The sequence below is a fragment of the Rhinatrema bivittatum genome, chromosome 5, assembly GCF_901001135.1.
Source record: "Rhinatrema bivittatum chromosome 5, aRhiBiv1.1, whole genome shotgun sequence".
Taxonomy (NCBI): Eukaryota; Metazoa; Chordata; class Amphibia; order Gymnophiona; family Rhinatrematidae; genus Rhinatrema; species Rhinatrema bivittatum.
The window spans coordinates 254616444-254633837 of NC_042619.1; the positions used below are offsets into that span (position 1 = coordinate 254616444).

At 46.2% G+C, this 17394-nt stretch overlaps 1 protein-coding gene across 2 annotated transcripts in view; it reads left to right on the forward strand.

The window, feature by feature from the left end:
* Positions 1-17394, forward strand: part of SLC18A1 (solute carrier family 18 member A1) — a 128554-nt gene that overhangs the window by 78018 nt on the left and 33142 nt on the right. Inside the window, exons 4-7 of one of the 2 annotated variants that reach the window (XM_029603874.1) lie at positions 5324-5382; positions 8467-8550; positions 9021-9113; positions 9650-9739. In XM_029603874.1, coding sequence (XP_029459734.1) covers positions 5324-5382; positions 8467-8550; positions 9021-9113; positions 9650-9739 — 326 coding nt within the window. The remainder of the gene's footprint in view (positions 1-5323; positions 5383-8466; positions 8551-9020; positions 9114-9649; positions 9740-17394) is intronic. The other variant, XM_029603875.1, reaches the window with a different exon arrangement.

Genomic DNA, 17394 nt, shown 5'->3' on the forward strand with positions numbered 1-17394 from the left:
ACGCCTGGGGGCATAGCCCCTCTCCCCCGGTATGCTACTGGAATCTCATTAAAGCATATCTGATCACTCTCATTTCTAGGAGATTGATTTGGAATTATTTTTCTATGAATGCCATATTCCTTCAATTCAAAAGGGTCCCATGTGAGCTCCTCAACCTTTTATGGAGGCATCTGCTACCAACGTAACTTGGTGTGGAAGTAGATCGAGAGGAGAGGAGAGCCCTCCTGAAGAATGTAGGGATCTGGCCACCAGAGTAGATCCTGTTTCATTTTTGTGAAATGTTCACTTTGGTCAATAGGTTTTGAATTAGCTAGTCTCATTGGGAGTGGAGACCCACTACAGGAGTCACTTGTGAAGGTGGGTTAATGGAATTGTTATGCTTATCATTCACAGATGGCAGTGACCTCTCATGCTCACCTCTTTTTTTTTTTTTCCCTGTTCCAGCAAGTCTGGGAAAAATGGCAGTCTCTGCCAGTCTCCGCTGACCTCTCCGGCATTCCCAGGACAGCATGGGCACTGCCGACCACCATCTTGGACCTGGAGTTACCTAGATGTGCGTGCACAAGGGCCTCATTTGATTACGTCATGGCGGGAACCTCAGGGCGTCCCCACCCGATGACGTCAGCCCGCTTGTGTATTTAATCTAACCAGCCCTTGTCTTCCTCAAGTTAGCAAGGAGTTCTGTCTTGCTGAATTCTCCACATTCAAGAACTTCCTGTTCCTGACTTGGTCTTGGCATCCGGATGCTCTGAGTACCCGCTCCTCGGTGGCTCCTCTGCGTTCTCGGCTATCCACTCCTCAGAGGGCCTTCCTGCCTGACTGCTACTAGACCTGCGTCTCAGGTCTCTACCTCGCTCCAGGAACCATCTACTGTGAATACCTTTACTGACTTCTACTATACAGACTGCATTGTGGATTCCACGCAGTGTACCCCCAACCCTCGGGCCACTACCATCCTTCTTCAGTAGAAGCCATTCAGCTTTCCTGCTCTACAAAATTCATATACAACATCTACAGGAGCCATCTCCGGGTTCTGGCATCGCTACCAAGTTCTTAAACATCTACTGTACAGACTTCCTCAGCATACCCTGCTCCGCGGGCTACTACCGGATCTGTATTCCTGAGGTGCCTACTCTCGTCAAAGGGGATCCTCGGCGTATCCCGCTCTGCGGGCCACTACCGGATCTTCTCAGCTGTGCTCTCACTTGTTGAGAATCTATCCACATGCCAATGAATTTGATTTTATGGGAAAGAATTAGAGTTGATATTTCAAAATTCATTAGAAATCCTAGTGATTGTAGCAGTTGTACCAACTTTTGCAGGGGGGTTAGCATATCAGAGGAAGGCTTCAATGCTCTGTTGTCGCAGATGTGCTGTTACTACAGCCAGGCATTTGGTGAAGACCCTCATGGCTGCTTAGAGGCTGAAGGGGAGCAACTTTATACTGGTAGTGGGAGGAGCCCACTTGGGACTATGAGTGTAAGCATCCTTTAGATCTGGAGTGCACATCCACCCCCCACTCTGGATGAAGGGCAAGATTGTATGGAAGGAATTCATTTTCACTCTCTCCCAGAGTATATGCTTTTTCATGCTTCTTAAATCCAGGATAGGTCTTAGTCCCCCAGATTTCTTGGGGATAAGGAAGTAGTGGTAGAAGAACCACTCTCCATGTCAGTGGGGAGGAACTGGTTCTGTTGCCCACTGTTTGAGGAGTGACTCCACTTCCAAATAGAGTTGCGTCAAGTGAGATGGATTTTGGAGTGAAGCTGAGCAATGAGGCAATGTGGGAAGCCAGCAGAAACTCAAGTGTTATCCAGACTACACAATCTTGAGGACCCAGTGATCCCTTGCACCACTCTTTCAGGTAGTGTTGGATTCTCTTCACTACCAGAGATGATAGTCGCAAGGTTTGAAAGGTGTTCAAAAAATTGATTCATGCTTTGGCTGGACTTGTTGCATTGTTTTTGGTTGATGGTGCTCGCACTGTCAAGCGTGAATCAAAAGTTGTTGTTGTGGAAGTAGAGACAGTATTTAGTATCACTGGGATTGCCGGAAGGAACATCTCTGGTAATATGGTCATTTAAAAGCCTACTAAGGGTACATTACAGAAGACTGTTGTTCCTGTCCCATGAAGAGGGACTGGACTGCCACATGTTGTTCCTTTATTTGAGCACCTGTTTCTCTAAGCTTTTCTCCAAAAAGGTGATCACCCAGGCATAGGGTGTCCATCAACTTGCCATAGACATTATCGTGTAGACTACTTGCCTTGAACAAGTCATATGGCACACTGTGATGGATGCTGTGGTATTAAATGCTAATACAAAAATGCAATTGGTTTCACTGGTTTTGCTTTCATATCATTTAAATTAGCCACATAGTCAATCAAATCACTAGACTTTTATAATTAGATTTGTAGGACCCATACGCAAGGAGTTTGTCTATCAATCAAACTCACAATTGGTCAAAGGTCACATTACTTTATTTTTATCTCCAATGTTTTTTGGTATTTACTTCATTTTCTATAAAAGTCACTTGCAATGGATATTGCTGAGCCTTAACGACCTTCAATATTAATAATACATATCTCATGGGAACATCCAAAAAAGTCAATAATATGAGTGCACAAAGTCACCTCCTCTATATATTTTCCAAATGAAACAATACTCATCTCAAAACAGATAATGTTCCAATTCAATGTCCCGACGTGATCGCGTTTCGAACCCAAAGGTCCTGCTTCAGGGGACTTATCCAATCCAAACTTTTCTGCTTTCCATCTCATATCTTTCCTTCGTTCCCACGGCACAAAACTGGCTTATCTCATCTCTTTTTCTCGTGGTCCATTGCAAGTCTGAGTTCAGACATGTAGAATTGGTGAGTGTAAATTCATGCATTAAGATACAGTTCTTAAACACCTTTTTACCAAAATTGTCCAGTAGCCTGGGATTTCTCCTTGGCAAAATATTCAAGTATATCCTTCGTTTTCTTTGCTTTTTTAAGAACTGATTGGTGAGGTAGTTGCACTATTTCAAAGCCCAAGGATTGTTGTACTCTATTCTTGACATCTAGCTTCCTTGCTACTGGAATACATAAAATAGGAGTTTCCCACATTATGGTTTGCAATTATGGACTGGGATTGCTGCTGCAGTGTTTCCAGAATTTGTAGGAGGCTAAAGATGTTTGTCAAGAATTGTTGTCCTTTTGCACATTCACTTGAGTGCTTTTCCCAGCTTATCCACAGGTCTGGAGTAGGAAAGGTCCTTTGTTGGAGATGAGTGTTCTGGAGGGTCTGGGAGGGGGTCAGAAGAGATCCCCATTGACCGTCTTCAGAGCCTAGAAGTATGGAAACACTGATCCAGGATCCCAATGATGAAGAAGGTGATTGAGCAGGGGATCTTGTTCACCTCCTGATGAACATCCTTTTGACTGACTGGATGCAGCTAAAAACTGTTGTGGTCTAGAACACCTTCTGATGAAGTATCCACCTGAACTAGGGATACAGGGATTCCTCCTTGTGGTAGTAAATCTGACATGCTGAAAAGGAGAGGCTGGATGTTCTCACTTTAGCCACTACAGTGGTAAAGAAATCCTTTACCAACTCTGCTCTCCAGTCAAGGGGCTGACATGCCCTTTGTCCTGATGTGGATAGTGGAACATCGTCTGGGCTCTGTAAAATTTGAATTGGAGACCAATTAGATGTGAGAGATACCAGAAAACAAAATGGATCTGGAGTCTCCAGGCATAGTCTTTATTTCAATAATCTTATTAGTGTCAGGGCTCTGGTAATTGGTGGGGGTAAGCGTACCGTATCCCCCTTTGCCTCTGTCAAAATTTATGCAGGTCATCTTATAGCTGCATTGGAAACAAGGCAGCATTATGCATCAATGATGGAGCTACATATCCTGATGGTAAAAGTGTTGAGGACTGATGTGTTGAGGATTTATGTGTTGACAGCACTAGTGTCTTGTGCTTTGATGGTGCCTTAGACATGCGTCAACGGCATCATGGACATTTGCTTCAACAATGCTGATGCATCATGCGTCAAAGGTGCCAATGCACTGTGCATCGACCGTGCTTGGTGCTTTTTGCATGCTGGCTGCTCCAGAAGTTCCTCAGAGTAGCACCTCTTCTTATTCGACTCATACTTTTGCTTATTTGACCTTAAGGATTCGGCCTGTTCCGCCGATGGAGGAGATGCTTTTGAGGAGCTCCTGCTCAGCTCAGTTTCTGAGGAGACAAACAAGGCTGTGCTCTGGAAGGAGGAGCTTCTGAGAGATTTATGCAGTTCCTCCATTTCCAGGCCCTTGATTTTTGTGTCCTTGGGGACATCTGTCCCCAATCATAACAGTTGGTCTGGTCATGGTTCGCTTCCAGGCAGCAGAAGAGGTTAGGTCAATCGGTAATGGTCATTCTCTTTCCATAAATACTCTCAATCACTGTGGAATGATTCTTACCAAACCTTAATTTTCTTTTTGTTTTTTTTTCTTTTTTTTTTTTAAATAGCACTGAAAAGTGTTCTTTGGGGGCTGCTGAGGAAGCGAGGCAATTTTAAAAGGAAAAGTTATGGAAATATTATAGAAATAACAGAGATAGAGGTACATGTTGTGCTGGTGCTCACTAGGCAATGCCACGACAGCAATTTCTGCACATGCTCAGTAGAGCAAAAGCTCTATTAGTTAAGACAAAGAGGTCCATTTAGTGCCGATGGATGATGTTACCCACATGTAATGGCTAATTCAGTCTTGCTTATTGATGGAAACGTGCTGATGAAGACAGTCCCAGTTTTTTTAACATAAATATAATTTAAAATGTTTGATTATAAAGTAATTTGCAATTAGCAATTTTGTAATATCAGTGAAACAAAAAAAACAACTCCAATCCAAAATAGCATTTGTAGTGACCCCATCAAGGGTGCAAGTCATAGACACAAAGAATGGGAGAAAAGCTTTAGTTTCTTGACCCCTAAATATCTATAAACGTCAGCAGATTGAGTTGCTTCTGGTTAATAGCATTATGGGTGCGGAGATTGTGTGATTGATGCTGATTCCAGGATTTTATCCAATTACCGTGCTGAGGTCAGGAAGGAATTTCTTTATGCTGGCTGTAATAAACACATAAATAATCTCCTATAGCATGGAAAGTTTAAAAAAGAGTGATATTCATAGCTTTGAACCTACAATGCCTTCTTCTGGAGTAGTATTTTATCAAGAAAAACAGGAGTTGTCAGTATTAGGGTTCTACTGCACATGTGTAATGTTTATAGACCTGAATGATGGAACGCTGTCTATCTCTGGCTTCTGAATTCTTATTGAATTTTCTTGTGCAGGATTGGGTACCATATTCCCATGTTTGCTGGCTTTGTCATCATGTTTCTCTCCACCATCAGTGAGTATTTCTTGCTACATTCCAACTGATGTCATATATGCTAAGATCTTCAGAGGGATAGCCATGTTAGTCTGGTATAACAAAAATGACATGAATCAGAAGGCACCTTTATAAACTCGCCAATTTATTGAGGCATGAGCTTTCAAGGGCAGAGTCCACTTTGTCAGATGCAGGAAGTGGATGACGTGGATTTGGTCCTCAAAAGCTCATGCCATAATAAACTGGTTAGCCTATATGGTGCCACCTGCCTCGTGTCATATATGCTAAGAAGGTGTGCTAGAGCTCTCACAATGTACTCCATCCATGCTGAAACAGGCAACGTAACCACACAGTATGGCTTGTTGCAGTGTCAGTATATAGATACAGCTCTGTGACCAATACCGATCAATGTTTTTTAAATTGGTGCAAGAATGTAGAGAAAATGCTTTAGTAAGTGAGTAGTGGAAGTTTGAAATTTATGTGAAAGAGGATGGGACAGTGTCAGAAAGGATGCAAGGGTCAATATCCTGGACATTCCTAAAGAAAAGATTCACATTTCCAGTGGATGAGCACAGTTTATGTCTCAGTTGCATAGACATATCCAGGGACCTAGCAACCCCCCTTCATCTCTTCAAATACTAGGGATATGAATCGTTTTAGGACGATTAAAATTATCGTCCGATAATTTTAATATCGTCTTAAACCATTATGGAACACAATACAATAGAGATTCTAACGATTTATCGTTATAAATCGTTAGAATCGTGAGCCGGCACACTAAAACCCCCTAAAACCCACCCCCGACCCTTTAAATTAAATCCCCCCCCCCAATGACTTAAATAACCTGCGGGTCCAGCGGCGGTCCGGAACGGCAGCGGTCCGGAACGGGCTCCTGCTACTGAATCTTGTTGTCTTCAGCCGGCGCCATTTTCCAAAATGGCGCCGAAAAATGGCGGCGGCCATAGACGAACACGATTGGACGGCAGGAGGTCCTTCCGGACCCCCGCTGGACTTTTGGCAAGTCTTGTGGGGGTCAGGAGGCCCCCCCCAAGCTGGCCAAAAGTTCCTGGAGGTCCAGCGGGGGTCAGGGAGCGATTTCCCGCCGCGAATCGTTTTCGTACGGAAAATGGCGCCGGCAGGAGATCGACTGCAGGAGGTCGTTCAGCGAGGGTTCCAGGTGGGGGATTTAATTTAAAGGGTCGGGGGTAGGTTTTAGGGGGTTTTAATGTGCCGGTTTTGCGATTTTATGTTTTTTTGATTTTTCACGATTTTTCACGATATTTTACCCCCCCAAACGGCAACAATACGATTCCCTCCCCCTCCCAGCCGAAATCAATCGTTAAGACGATCGAGGACACGATTCACATCCCTATCAAATACTAAGAATCTCAATATTTCCCTTTGGGCTTTCCATTAAATAAGATAGGAATAAACTAGACTCAGGAAATGTTATCAATAAATTATCCTGAAATGGTTCAGAAAGATCTTCCCTGACTCTATCCATGCATGTATCACACATGATTGTTTAATATGTTTCGATGTCATAGTAGACAAAAAGTTGTGTAATCCAGACCACTTTTTAGGTTACTCATATGTCTTGCAACAGTCTAGAGCAGTTAGGGAAATAATTAGGGGAGTACCCATTCATGGACAGCCTTCCCACTGGTGGAGCTGTAATGGATACCCCGTGAAAAGGCTTTTATAGCAGAGCTCTGGAATAGGCTCTGGGGGCAGTCTAAACTGAGAGTGAGAAGTTGGATTTTGGGCCTACCCGGAGCCTCAGAAATCCTCCGAGACCCTTCCAGGATAGGTCAAAGGAGCTCCACTGCTGTACTCTCCACATGAGGTGCAGACTGGCTGCTCTGGGACTAATTTTGGGATTTTGAATGTTCATTATGAGGAGCCCTGCTGAAGGCCTGGGCCTTTCTGAAGCCCAGGGAATGGGGAACCCTGGGCTGAAGACGCCCAATGTTTAGGGAAGATCTTCCCAACAAATGTGGTGACCCATTGCAGCGGATTCCTGCAGTTATTTAATTTGGGGAAGAAGATTTGTTTTCCAACATCTGGGAAGAAGTGTTTTCTGCCCCTCTTCCTGCCCATCAAGGGGACTGGTAAGAACTGCAGTCCACAAGGATTCCTACCACCAGGGATCCCACCAGAAAATTAATCTACTAACTGTGAGTAAAAGATCCACATTCAAGGGAGATCCCCCATCCAGCATCTACCAAAACCCTGAGGGATAGAGACATTAGCTCTGTTCCAAGATAGATTTTTGTGCCATCGGGAGGGGTTTCCCGACCATCCAAGGGGGCCTGGCCCAGAGAGACCACTGCATAATCTAATCCAGACGTGTGGATGGATTCCTGGCCTGATAACGACTAATGCACAGAGAGAGGAGAAAAGATCTGCAATTAAGAGAGGAACTGCAGAGACTGTGGTGTGTGATTTACCATATTTAATTGTGTCATTCAATGAAACTGTATCAGTAAAGCATTATGTTGGACACGGCCTACATGGTCCAAATGTGGTTTGTTTGGCGCACAACACCCAGCGCACAGGAGAATGAGGGAGCTCCAGCACAGCTCACCAGTCGCCCCGTACTGGGACCAGGGAGGACTCCTTTCCACTCCTAGTCTGAAGGACCTCTACCTTGGGATGGGAGGAGAAGTAAAAGCTAGCCAGGGTCCCTGCCCTGAAGAACTTAAAAATAACTTTTTATACCCCTCTCCGTTCTTTACTTGTACTTTAAGGAGGGGTTACAGTTGCCTTATGTTGGATAGGCAAGAGGCATTCAGTCTGACCTTTTTGAGAATTAAATAAGTATCCAAGGTGTGTATCATCTTTAATTTCCAAGAATCTTTGATCATCCTGCTTTCAATTCTGGCAAAGCTTTACACGTCATACTGTTCTGACTTTTCCTCTTCTCTAAAGCAGGACTACAATCTGCAGAATGCATTATGGTATAACTGAGATCTTGATATCGCTCTACTGCCAGGAGGCAGGAAGCCTTGTGTCTCTGTTCCCATTCTTCAGCTCAGAAAGTGCAGTCTCAGCTCACAAGTGTTACAAACATTTCTTTGTTTCTCTCCCCCAACTCACCTCCAGTGTTTGCTCTCTCAAGTACTTATACTTTGCTGTTTGTGGCTCGGTCACTTCAGGGAATCGGCTCTTCCTTCTCATCTGTGGCAGGTAAATATTGCCAACTGTAGGTCATATGATGTCACCAGTATCTGCCAGACTTTCTGGTGCATTTTACTTAAAAAAAAAAAAAAAACCCAACTAAGTTTTCTCGTGCTTGTTCCTTAATGTCACTCACAATTTTCTTGGCCACTTTTCCCAGTTTACAGCTCTAGATAGATTTTTTGCTGGTGCGTATAGTATGTTAGGAAACAAGATAGTGGTGAGTCAGATATATATTTGAAGAATGATTCAAGAAGTAATAGGGACTGATGAGTCCAGATGTGTCAGGGATTTATACTGGAGATCAAGGCATGATGGAGACAGATGGGCTTCAGTATGATGGGGACTCATGGCTGTAATAGTAGAGATAATAATAGTTAGAATCGTGCATTCCCTCGTGGCATGTTAATTGAAATTGCTATACTGACAAATTGAGCAATTATCATTAAGCTGAGAGCCTTGAATCTTTCTCCCTCCAGGCTTGGGGATGCTGGCAAGTGTTTACACCGATGACTTTGAAAGGGGCAATGCCATGGGAATAGCGTTGGGGGGACTGGCACTAGGTGTGCTTGGTGAGTAGGACTTTCCTTCCAAATTCAATCCTAAATCCTTCTCCCCTGGTTCTCTCATTTTTCTCTTTTCCTTCGCTTAAATCTCTGTCCTTTCCTCTTCAAGTATCCCTTATGTATCACGCTCACCAAGGATGCTCTGCATGTTTCTACACCCAAGTTATCATCACAGTATTTATTTATTTATTTATTTATTTATTTATTTATTTATTTATTTATTTAAAAAGCATTTTGTATTCCACCAATCAACAGTGATCTTGGTGGAGAACATGCTACACTGACAAAATCTAATACATATTAAACTAACAGTAATACTTATCAAGTCTTCCTCCACTCTTCTCCTAATTTACAATCTAAAACCACAACTTTTTCCTATTTAATATTTATTGTATGATGAGAACACTCTTTATTCAAGCTTATGTTGACATGGACATGGATTCTTCCACTTACAATTCTTATTGTTACCCTTAATAAGTATATCTCTCATCCAAGGCCTGTAGAAGCAAATCCCTGAGCTGCTATAATGTATTTTCTTGCAGCTGGCGCGCCTTTTGGAAGTGTCATGTATGAGTTTGTTGGGAAAACAGCCCCCTTCCTCGTTCTGGCTTTCTTGGCCCTGTTGGATGGAGGTGAGTGAAAATCTCTCTTCTGCTCTTGCTTTTATTGGGCGTGAATCCCATCTCAGGTATCTGCTGCAGAAGGCACAGTGGACAGTACAGAGAAGGATGACCAATATGATTAAGGGAATAGGACAAGCAACAGCTCCCATATCAGGAGAGGCTAAAGAGATTAGGGATCTTCAGCTTGGAGAAGAGAAGGCTGAGAAGATATGATAAAGGTCTATAAAATCATGAGTGGAGTGGAACAGGTCCAATAAACTTTATATATTTTACCTGTCATAGAAACAGGTAAATAATGGTTGTTTACTCTTTCAAAAAACACAAATACTAGGGGCTACTGTATTAAGTTACTAAGCAGGACATTTAAACAGATCAGAGGAAATTGTTTTCACTCAATACACAATTAAGCTCTGGAATTCATTGCTGGAGGATGTGGTAAAAGCAGTTTTAAATCCAATTAGCTGGGTTTAAAAGAGGTTTGAACAAATTCCTGGAGGAAAAATTCATAAACTGTTATTAACCAGGTAGACTGGGGGAATGCACTGCTTATCCCTGGGAGTAAGCAGCATGGAATATCTCTACTGTTTAGGAACCTGCCACATACTTAGGACATGTATTGGCCACTGTTGGAAACAGGATACTGGGCTTCATGGTCCATTTGTCTGACCCAGTATGGCAGTCACTGAACAAGTGACGCCCTCAAAGAGAAGTTCCTGTTCATACTCCAGATCAGTTAAGACTAGGGATGTGAATCGTTTTAGGACGATTAAAATTATCGTCCGATAATTTTAATATCGTCTTAAACCGTTATGGAACACAATACAATACAGATTCTAACGATTTATCGTTATAAATCGTTAGAATCGTGAGCCGGCACATTAAAACCCCCTAAAACCCACCCCCGACCCTTTAAATTAAATCCCCCACCCTCCCGAACCCCCCCCCCAAATAACTTAAATAACCTGCGGGTCCAGCGGCGGTCCGGAACGGCAGCGGTCCGGAACGGGCTCCTGCTCCTGCATCTTGTCGTCTTCAGCCGGCGCCATTTTCCAAAATGGCGCCGAAAAATGGCGGCGGCCATAGACGAAAAAGATTGGACGGCAGGAGGTCCTTCCGGACCCCCGCTGGACTTTTGGCAAGTCTCGTGGGGGTCAGGAGGCCCCCCACAAGCTGGCCAAAAGTTCCTGGAGGTCCAGCAGGGGTCAGGGAGCGATTTCCTGCCGCGAATCGTTTTCGTACGGAAAATGGCGCCGGCAGGAGATCGACTGCAGGAGGTCGTTCAGCGAGGCGCCGGAACCCTCGCTGAACGACCTCCTGCAGTCGATCTCCTGCCGGCGCCATTTTCCGTACGAAAACGATTCGCGGCGGGAAATCGCTCCCTGACCCCCGCTGGACCTCCAGGAACTTTTGGCCAGCTTGTGGGGGGCCTCCTGACCCCCACGAGACTTGCCAAAAGTCCAGCGGGGGTCCGGAAGGACCTCCTGCCGTCCAATCTTTTTCGTCTATGGCCGCCGCCATTTTCGGCGCCATTTTGGAAAATGGCGCCGGCTGAAGACGACAAGATGCAGGAGCAGGAGCCCGTTCCGGACCGCTGCCGTTCCGGACCGCCGCTGGACCCGCAGGTTATTTAAGTTATTTGGGGGGGGTTCGGGAGGGTGGGGGATTTAATTTAAAGGGTCGGGGGTGGGTTTTAGGGGGTTTTAGTGTGCCGGTTTTTCGATTTTTCGATTTTTAACGATTTTTAACGATTTTTCACGATATTTTACCCCCCCCAAACGGCAACAATACGATTCCCTCCCCCTCCCAGCCGAAATCGATCGTTAAGACGATCGAGGACACGATTCACATCCCTAGTTAAGACTCCTGGGTTTTGCCTCCCTGCCAGCAGATGGAGACAGAGAAGAAAAGCTTTGCTGACACTGCTATTTAACCTAGTGTGCCACCTGCAGCCCTCAGTATTTCGACTCTGTGCTTACACTTAATTCTCAAGGAGAGCAGACGGTGCAGACAGAGCTCAGCGTTTAAAGGTACCAGAAATTGGCCAATCACAACACACCAGCATTACATACAACCAACCAATAAGAGGGCATGAATGAAGAATACAGTAAAGAAGGGAAATAACAAGGTTTTGCTGAGAATAAAAAATAAAAGCATTAAAGAAAAAATCGCCACTCAATCTCACTATTAAGTCCATGGGATGCCAAGCTATCCTTGCTCTCCTTGCGAATTAAGTGTACGCACAGAGTCGAAAAGGTACATGTCTTATAAATTTTAAAGGAATGTTGTTTAATTTTTGATCCATTAATTATTGGTCCCCTTTATTATTCTGTTTAAAATTTCAAATTGCCTGTCCCTCCCGACGCAGCTGGGTTTGGTGAAACACTGGTCCGTGTCGGGGGACCCTGTTTAAAATCTGTGCTTTTCCAAGCAATGGAGTTGCCAATAAAAAAAATTTAAAAAAAACTCTTTACGAAATAATTTTGAAGTTGTGGGGACTTATTGAATTAACTGCATCTCCTTTGATATTGGTAGAGACCCTAGTGAAGAGCCATCTAATGCCATCCCAATTATTGGAGTACCTAGGGGCTTGATTCAACACCCAGATTGGTAAGGTGTTTCTCATGCAGGAGAGGCTGGTGAAGCTGTAGAGTAAGGTTCACTGCCTGTTGCGACTCAAGGTACCCAAAGTTTGGGATTATTTGCAGGTCCTGGAGTCTAAGGCAACAATGCTTGAACTAGATCCCTGGGAGCTCGCACATATGCAGCCTCTTCATAGAGCGCTCCTCTCCCATTGGAACCCATTATGAGAGGAGTTTCAAATTCCTCTTCCCCTCAGGTAGGGAGTCCAGGTTCAGTCTTTCGTAGTGGCTTGATTAGGTCAATCTGAAATGTAGGATGGAGTTGGAAATCTCAAATTGGGTGATAGTAACCACCGATGCCAGCCTCTCCAGTTGGGGAGCGGTGTGTCAGGGCGAGACTGTGCAGAGTCAATGGATGCGGCATCGTGGTCTATCAATCGGTTAGAGACGAGAGCAGTGTACCTAGCCTTGTTTTTTCTTTCTGCCATAGTTACAAGGTTGGGCAGTGCGCGTTCTATCGGACAATGCAACAACGGTGGCATATATCAACTGACAGGGAGGGACCAAAAGTCAAATGTTTTCTCAGTAAGCTCACTGGGCGGAGCAGGAACTGGCATTTCTGGCAGCATCTCACATAGCCAGGGTGGACAATGTGTAGGCAGATTTTCTAAGCAGGCAAAAGTAGGATCCGGGAAAATGGGAGCTGTCAGAGGAAGCAATGCTTCTCATTTGGGCCAGGTGGGGAATGCCTTGCATGGACTTGACGGTGTCGTGGCAAAATACCAAGGTGGCATGCTTTTACAGTCACAGGCAAGAATACAGAACAGAAGGAATCAACACTCTACCTCCTCCATGGCCACCGGGGATTTTTCTTTATGCCTTTCCCCCATGGCTGTTGCTGGGCAGGATGCTATGGCGCATAGACACCCAGGCAAAGTGATTCTCATGGCTCCGGAGTGGCAACATCGGCCATAGTTCTTGGACCTAATAAACAAATCTCAGTGAACCTGGAAGATGTACTAGGGCAAATTGACAAACTAAAGAGTAGCAAATCGCCTGGACCAGATGATATACATCCCAGAGTGCTGAAAGAACTAAGAAATGAAATTGCAGACCTGCTATTGGAAATGAATGGAGTGGAACAAGTAGACGTAAATCAGTTGTTTACTCTTTCGAAAAGTACAAAGACCAGGGGAAGTTACTAGATAATACATTTAAAACTAATAAGAGAAAATATTTTTTTATCAATGCATAATTAAGCTCTGGAATTCATTGCCAGAGAATGTGGTGAAAGCTATAGTATAACTGAGTTTAAAGGCTTGGACAAGTTCCTGGAGGAAAAGTCCATTAACCATTTTTAAGATAGAATTGCAGAAATCCACTGTTTATTCGTGGGATAAGCAGCTTAGAATCTATCTACCCCTCGGGATCCTGTCAAGTACCTGTGACCTGGCTTGGCCACTATTGGAAATAGGATACTGGGCTTGATAGACTCTTGGTCTGACCCAATATTGCAAGCCAAAAAAAACCCCTGAAAGTGCTTTTTTTTTTTTTTTTTTAATGGCGATATTTTGACCAAAAGAATTTCAGAGCTTCAGGTGTCTTCTCTTGGATTTGTGGACCCTTAAGCCGGCTGAGACAGATGATGACGCACCTTGGGAAGGCCCACAGTGGATGTCGAAGCCGGGAGGCGGCACAGGGCAGGAGACCAGAGGAATCTTCACTACTGGAAGCCCGAGGTCCCCCCAGGAGGAGCCCGTGAGGACCCGGGCCGCTTGGACTTACGTGCGGTCTGTTGTGGGCAGGTGTCTGAAGAGGAGTTCCAGAGTATGAAGAGAGGAGAAGCTGGAGCCAGTAGGCCAACCGAAACTTCACCACTGGAAGCCCGCGGTCCCCCCGGGAGGAGCCCGAGAGGACCCAAGCCACTTGGACTTAGGCGAGACCCCCTGGACAGTACAGGACAGGATACCGAAGAATGAGCCGAAGTCAGAAGCCAGTGGACAAGCCGAAGTCAGGAACCAGGAACAGCAGTTAGCAACTCTGGAAGAGTGAACCTCATTGCAAGGCAAGGAGTAGAGCTAGTTGCAGGGTTTAAATACCCTGAGAGCGACTGACGTCATCCCAGGGCAGTGCAGCTACGGAGGATCGGCGGCGTCTCTCTCGAGGAGGGAGTGCCATGGCAGGAGCCAGGCAGGGCTGTACCGGCCGAAAAGACATCGCAGCGGCCTGGACCATCCCCGAGGTAGGTGGAGGGACCGGGGCATGGCCCTGGACCGCAACAGTACCCTCCTCCTACGCCCCCTTCCTGGGGGCTTGGGCTTCGCAGGGAGGTCCAAGTGGAACTGATGAAGAAGGGTCTTGTCTAGGATGTTAGAGCCCAGCTCCCACGTATTCTCCTCAGGGCCATACCCTTCCCAGGAGAGGAGGTACTCCCATCTACGAAGGTGGAACTGCACATCCAACACGTCCTTCACCTGATAGATGACTTCTTGTTCAGCTGCTGAGTTGGTGGGTTCAGGGGGCTTGTCGTGGAAAACAGACAGGATCAAAGGATTGAGGAGAGATACATGGAAAACGTTGTGGATCCTCAGGGTGGAAGGAAGGTGTAGATGGTAGGAAACCATACCCACTCGCTCCGCAACGGCGAATGGGCCGATATACCTGGGAGCCAGGCACATAGAGGGAGTCCACAATCAGATGTTCTTGGTGCTCAACCACACCTTATCCCCAGGGAGAAAGACAGGAGCAGGGCGTCGTAGCCTGTCGGCATATTTCTTCGCCATAGCGGCAGTCTGTTGAAGCTTCTGAGTGGATCTCCAAAGATCACGTAATTGTCATGCTGTAAGTTGCACTGCAGGGGACGGAAGGGCAAGGGAGGTCTAAGGTCTAAGATGGAAGAGGACATCAGAGGCAAGGGCAAGGGAGGTCTAAGGCATTTCCCGAAGACCAACTGGAAGGGAGACATGTTGATAGCAGAATGCTTATGGCGGTTGTTGGAGAATTCTGCCCATGGCAATAAAGCCACCCAGTCGTCTTGGAGGTCTCCTACAAAGGCACGGAGGAAGGCCTTTAAGATCCAATTTGTGCGCTCAGCTTGGCCGTTGCCTTGGGGGTGAAAAGCCGTCGCAAAGTCTAGTTGTACTCCGAATTTCCTACAGAGAGCTCTCCAATATTTAGCCGTGAACCGCGGGCCTCTGTTTGAGGCAATATGAAGAGGGAGCCCGAGTAGTTCTTTTCAGCAGGCGAAAACTTCCGAGAGAAGTAAGAACAAGGCAAGGATTTGCCTTTGGTGGCTATTTTGCTCAGGATGGCTCCCACCGCAAGGTCGGACGCATCTACCTCCACAATAAATTGACGCTGGGGATCAGGGTGGTGGAGACAGAAGTCTTGAAGAAAGGCTCTCTTCATTTCCTGGAAAGCATTTAGCACCGCCGGGAAGCAGTTCTTAGCATCAGCTCCCTTCCAGGTAAGGGCAGTAAGCAGGGCTACCATCCAGGAGTAATGGGGTATGAACTGGCGGTAAAAGTTGGTGAACCCAAGGAAGCGTTGGAGTGCCTTTACCCCCTCTGGTTGAGGCCAATCCTTGATGGCCGCTACTTTCCTCTGGGTCCATGTGGAAGCCTGAGGAGGAGACAATATATCCAAGGAAGGGCAAAGACTCTTGCTCAAATTGGCACTTCTCCATCTTGGCAAAGAGACGATTGTCTCGAAGCTTCTGTAGCATTCGTCGAACGTATATGCGGTGTGTGGCCAGGTCCTTAGAATATATCAGTACATCATCAAGATATACTGTGACGGAGGTGGGCAACATATCCCTTAACATCTCGTTCATGAGGTTTTGGAAAACCACAGGGGCATTGCAGAGGCCGAAGGGCATGACCAGGTATTCATAATGCCCGTCTCTCGTGTTGAACGCTGTCTTCCACTCGTCACCCGGTCGTATCCTTACCAGGTTGTACGCTCCCCGGAGATCCAGCTTGGTGAAGACCTTGGCTCCTTGTCAGTCTAGTAGCTCGGGAATCAATGGCAAGGGATATCTGTCGCATCGTGTAATGGCATTGAGACCACGGTAGTCTATACAGGGTCGGAGTGACCCGTCTTTCTTCGCAATAAAGAAGAATCCGGCTCCGGCAGGGGAAGTAGAGGGCCGAATGAAGCCCCTCTCTAAATTCTCCTGGATGTAAGATGACATGACCCGGATTTCTGGGAGCGACAAGGGGTATACCCGCCCCTTGGGCAGTGTAGTGCCGGGGATCAAGTTTATGGCACAATCAAAGGGCCGATGTTCGGGGAGAAGTTCAGCCTTCTCCTTCGAGAAGACATCCTGGTAATCCAGATATTGTGGTGGAACTGCCACAAACGTGGTCAGAAGTGGCACACTGGGTTGAGGAATCGTCGCCAGGCAGGAGTCAAAACAAGATGGACTCCAAGATGCGATCTGGAGAGTATCCCAGTGGATGATTGGGGAGTGCTTCTAAAGCCAGGGCAAGCCCAAGATGATAGGGTGAATGGATCTCTCCAGTATGAGAAACGAAATCTCTTCAGCGTGCAGGAGACCGGTGTATAGAATCAAGGGCTTGGTGCAGGTAGAAATGCTCCCCGGAAGGGGAGTACCGTGGATCAAAGATACCCAGAGTGGAGGAAGTCGGAGTTGGACCTCAAGCTGTAACTGCCGGATGAGATCTGCAAGGATGAAATTCCCTCCTGCTCCAGAGTCGACCAAAGCCAGCGTATCAAAAGTACCTCCGGGGTAGACAATAGTAACCAGTACGGTGCATGGGGAGGCAGAACTTGTATTACCTAGGGTCAGCTCCCCGATAATCCCTAGGTTCTGGCGTTTCCCACCCGCTCACCACATTGAGCTAGGAAGTGCCCTTTGTTACCGCAGTATAGGTACAGGCCCTGGGCGCGGCGGCACCTCCTCTTCTTGCGAGATTGGGCCATGCCCCAACTGCATGGGTTCTGCTCCTTGGGCACTGGTGGAAGCAGAGGACGAGGGCACCGGCCGAGGAAACATCAAACCCGAATTACCGGTTCTACAGCCAGGCCTCCCCTCCCGGGACCGTTGTTGGATTTGACGGTCGA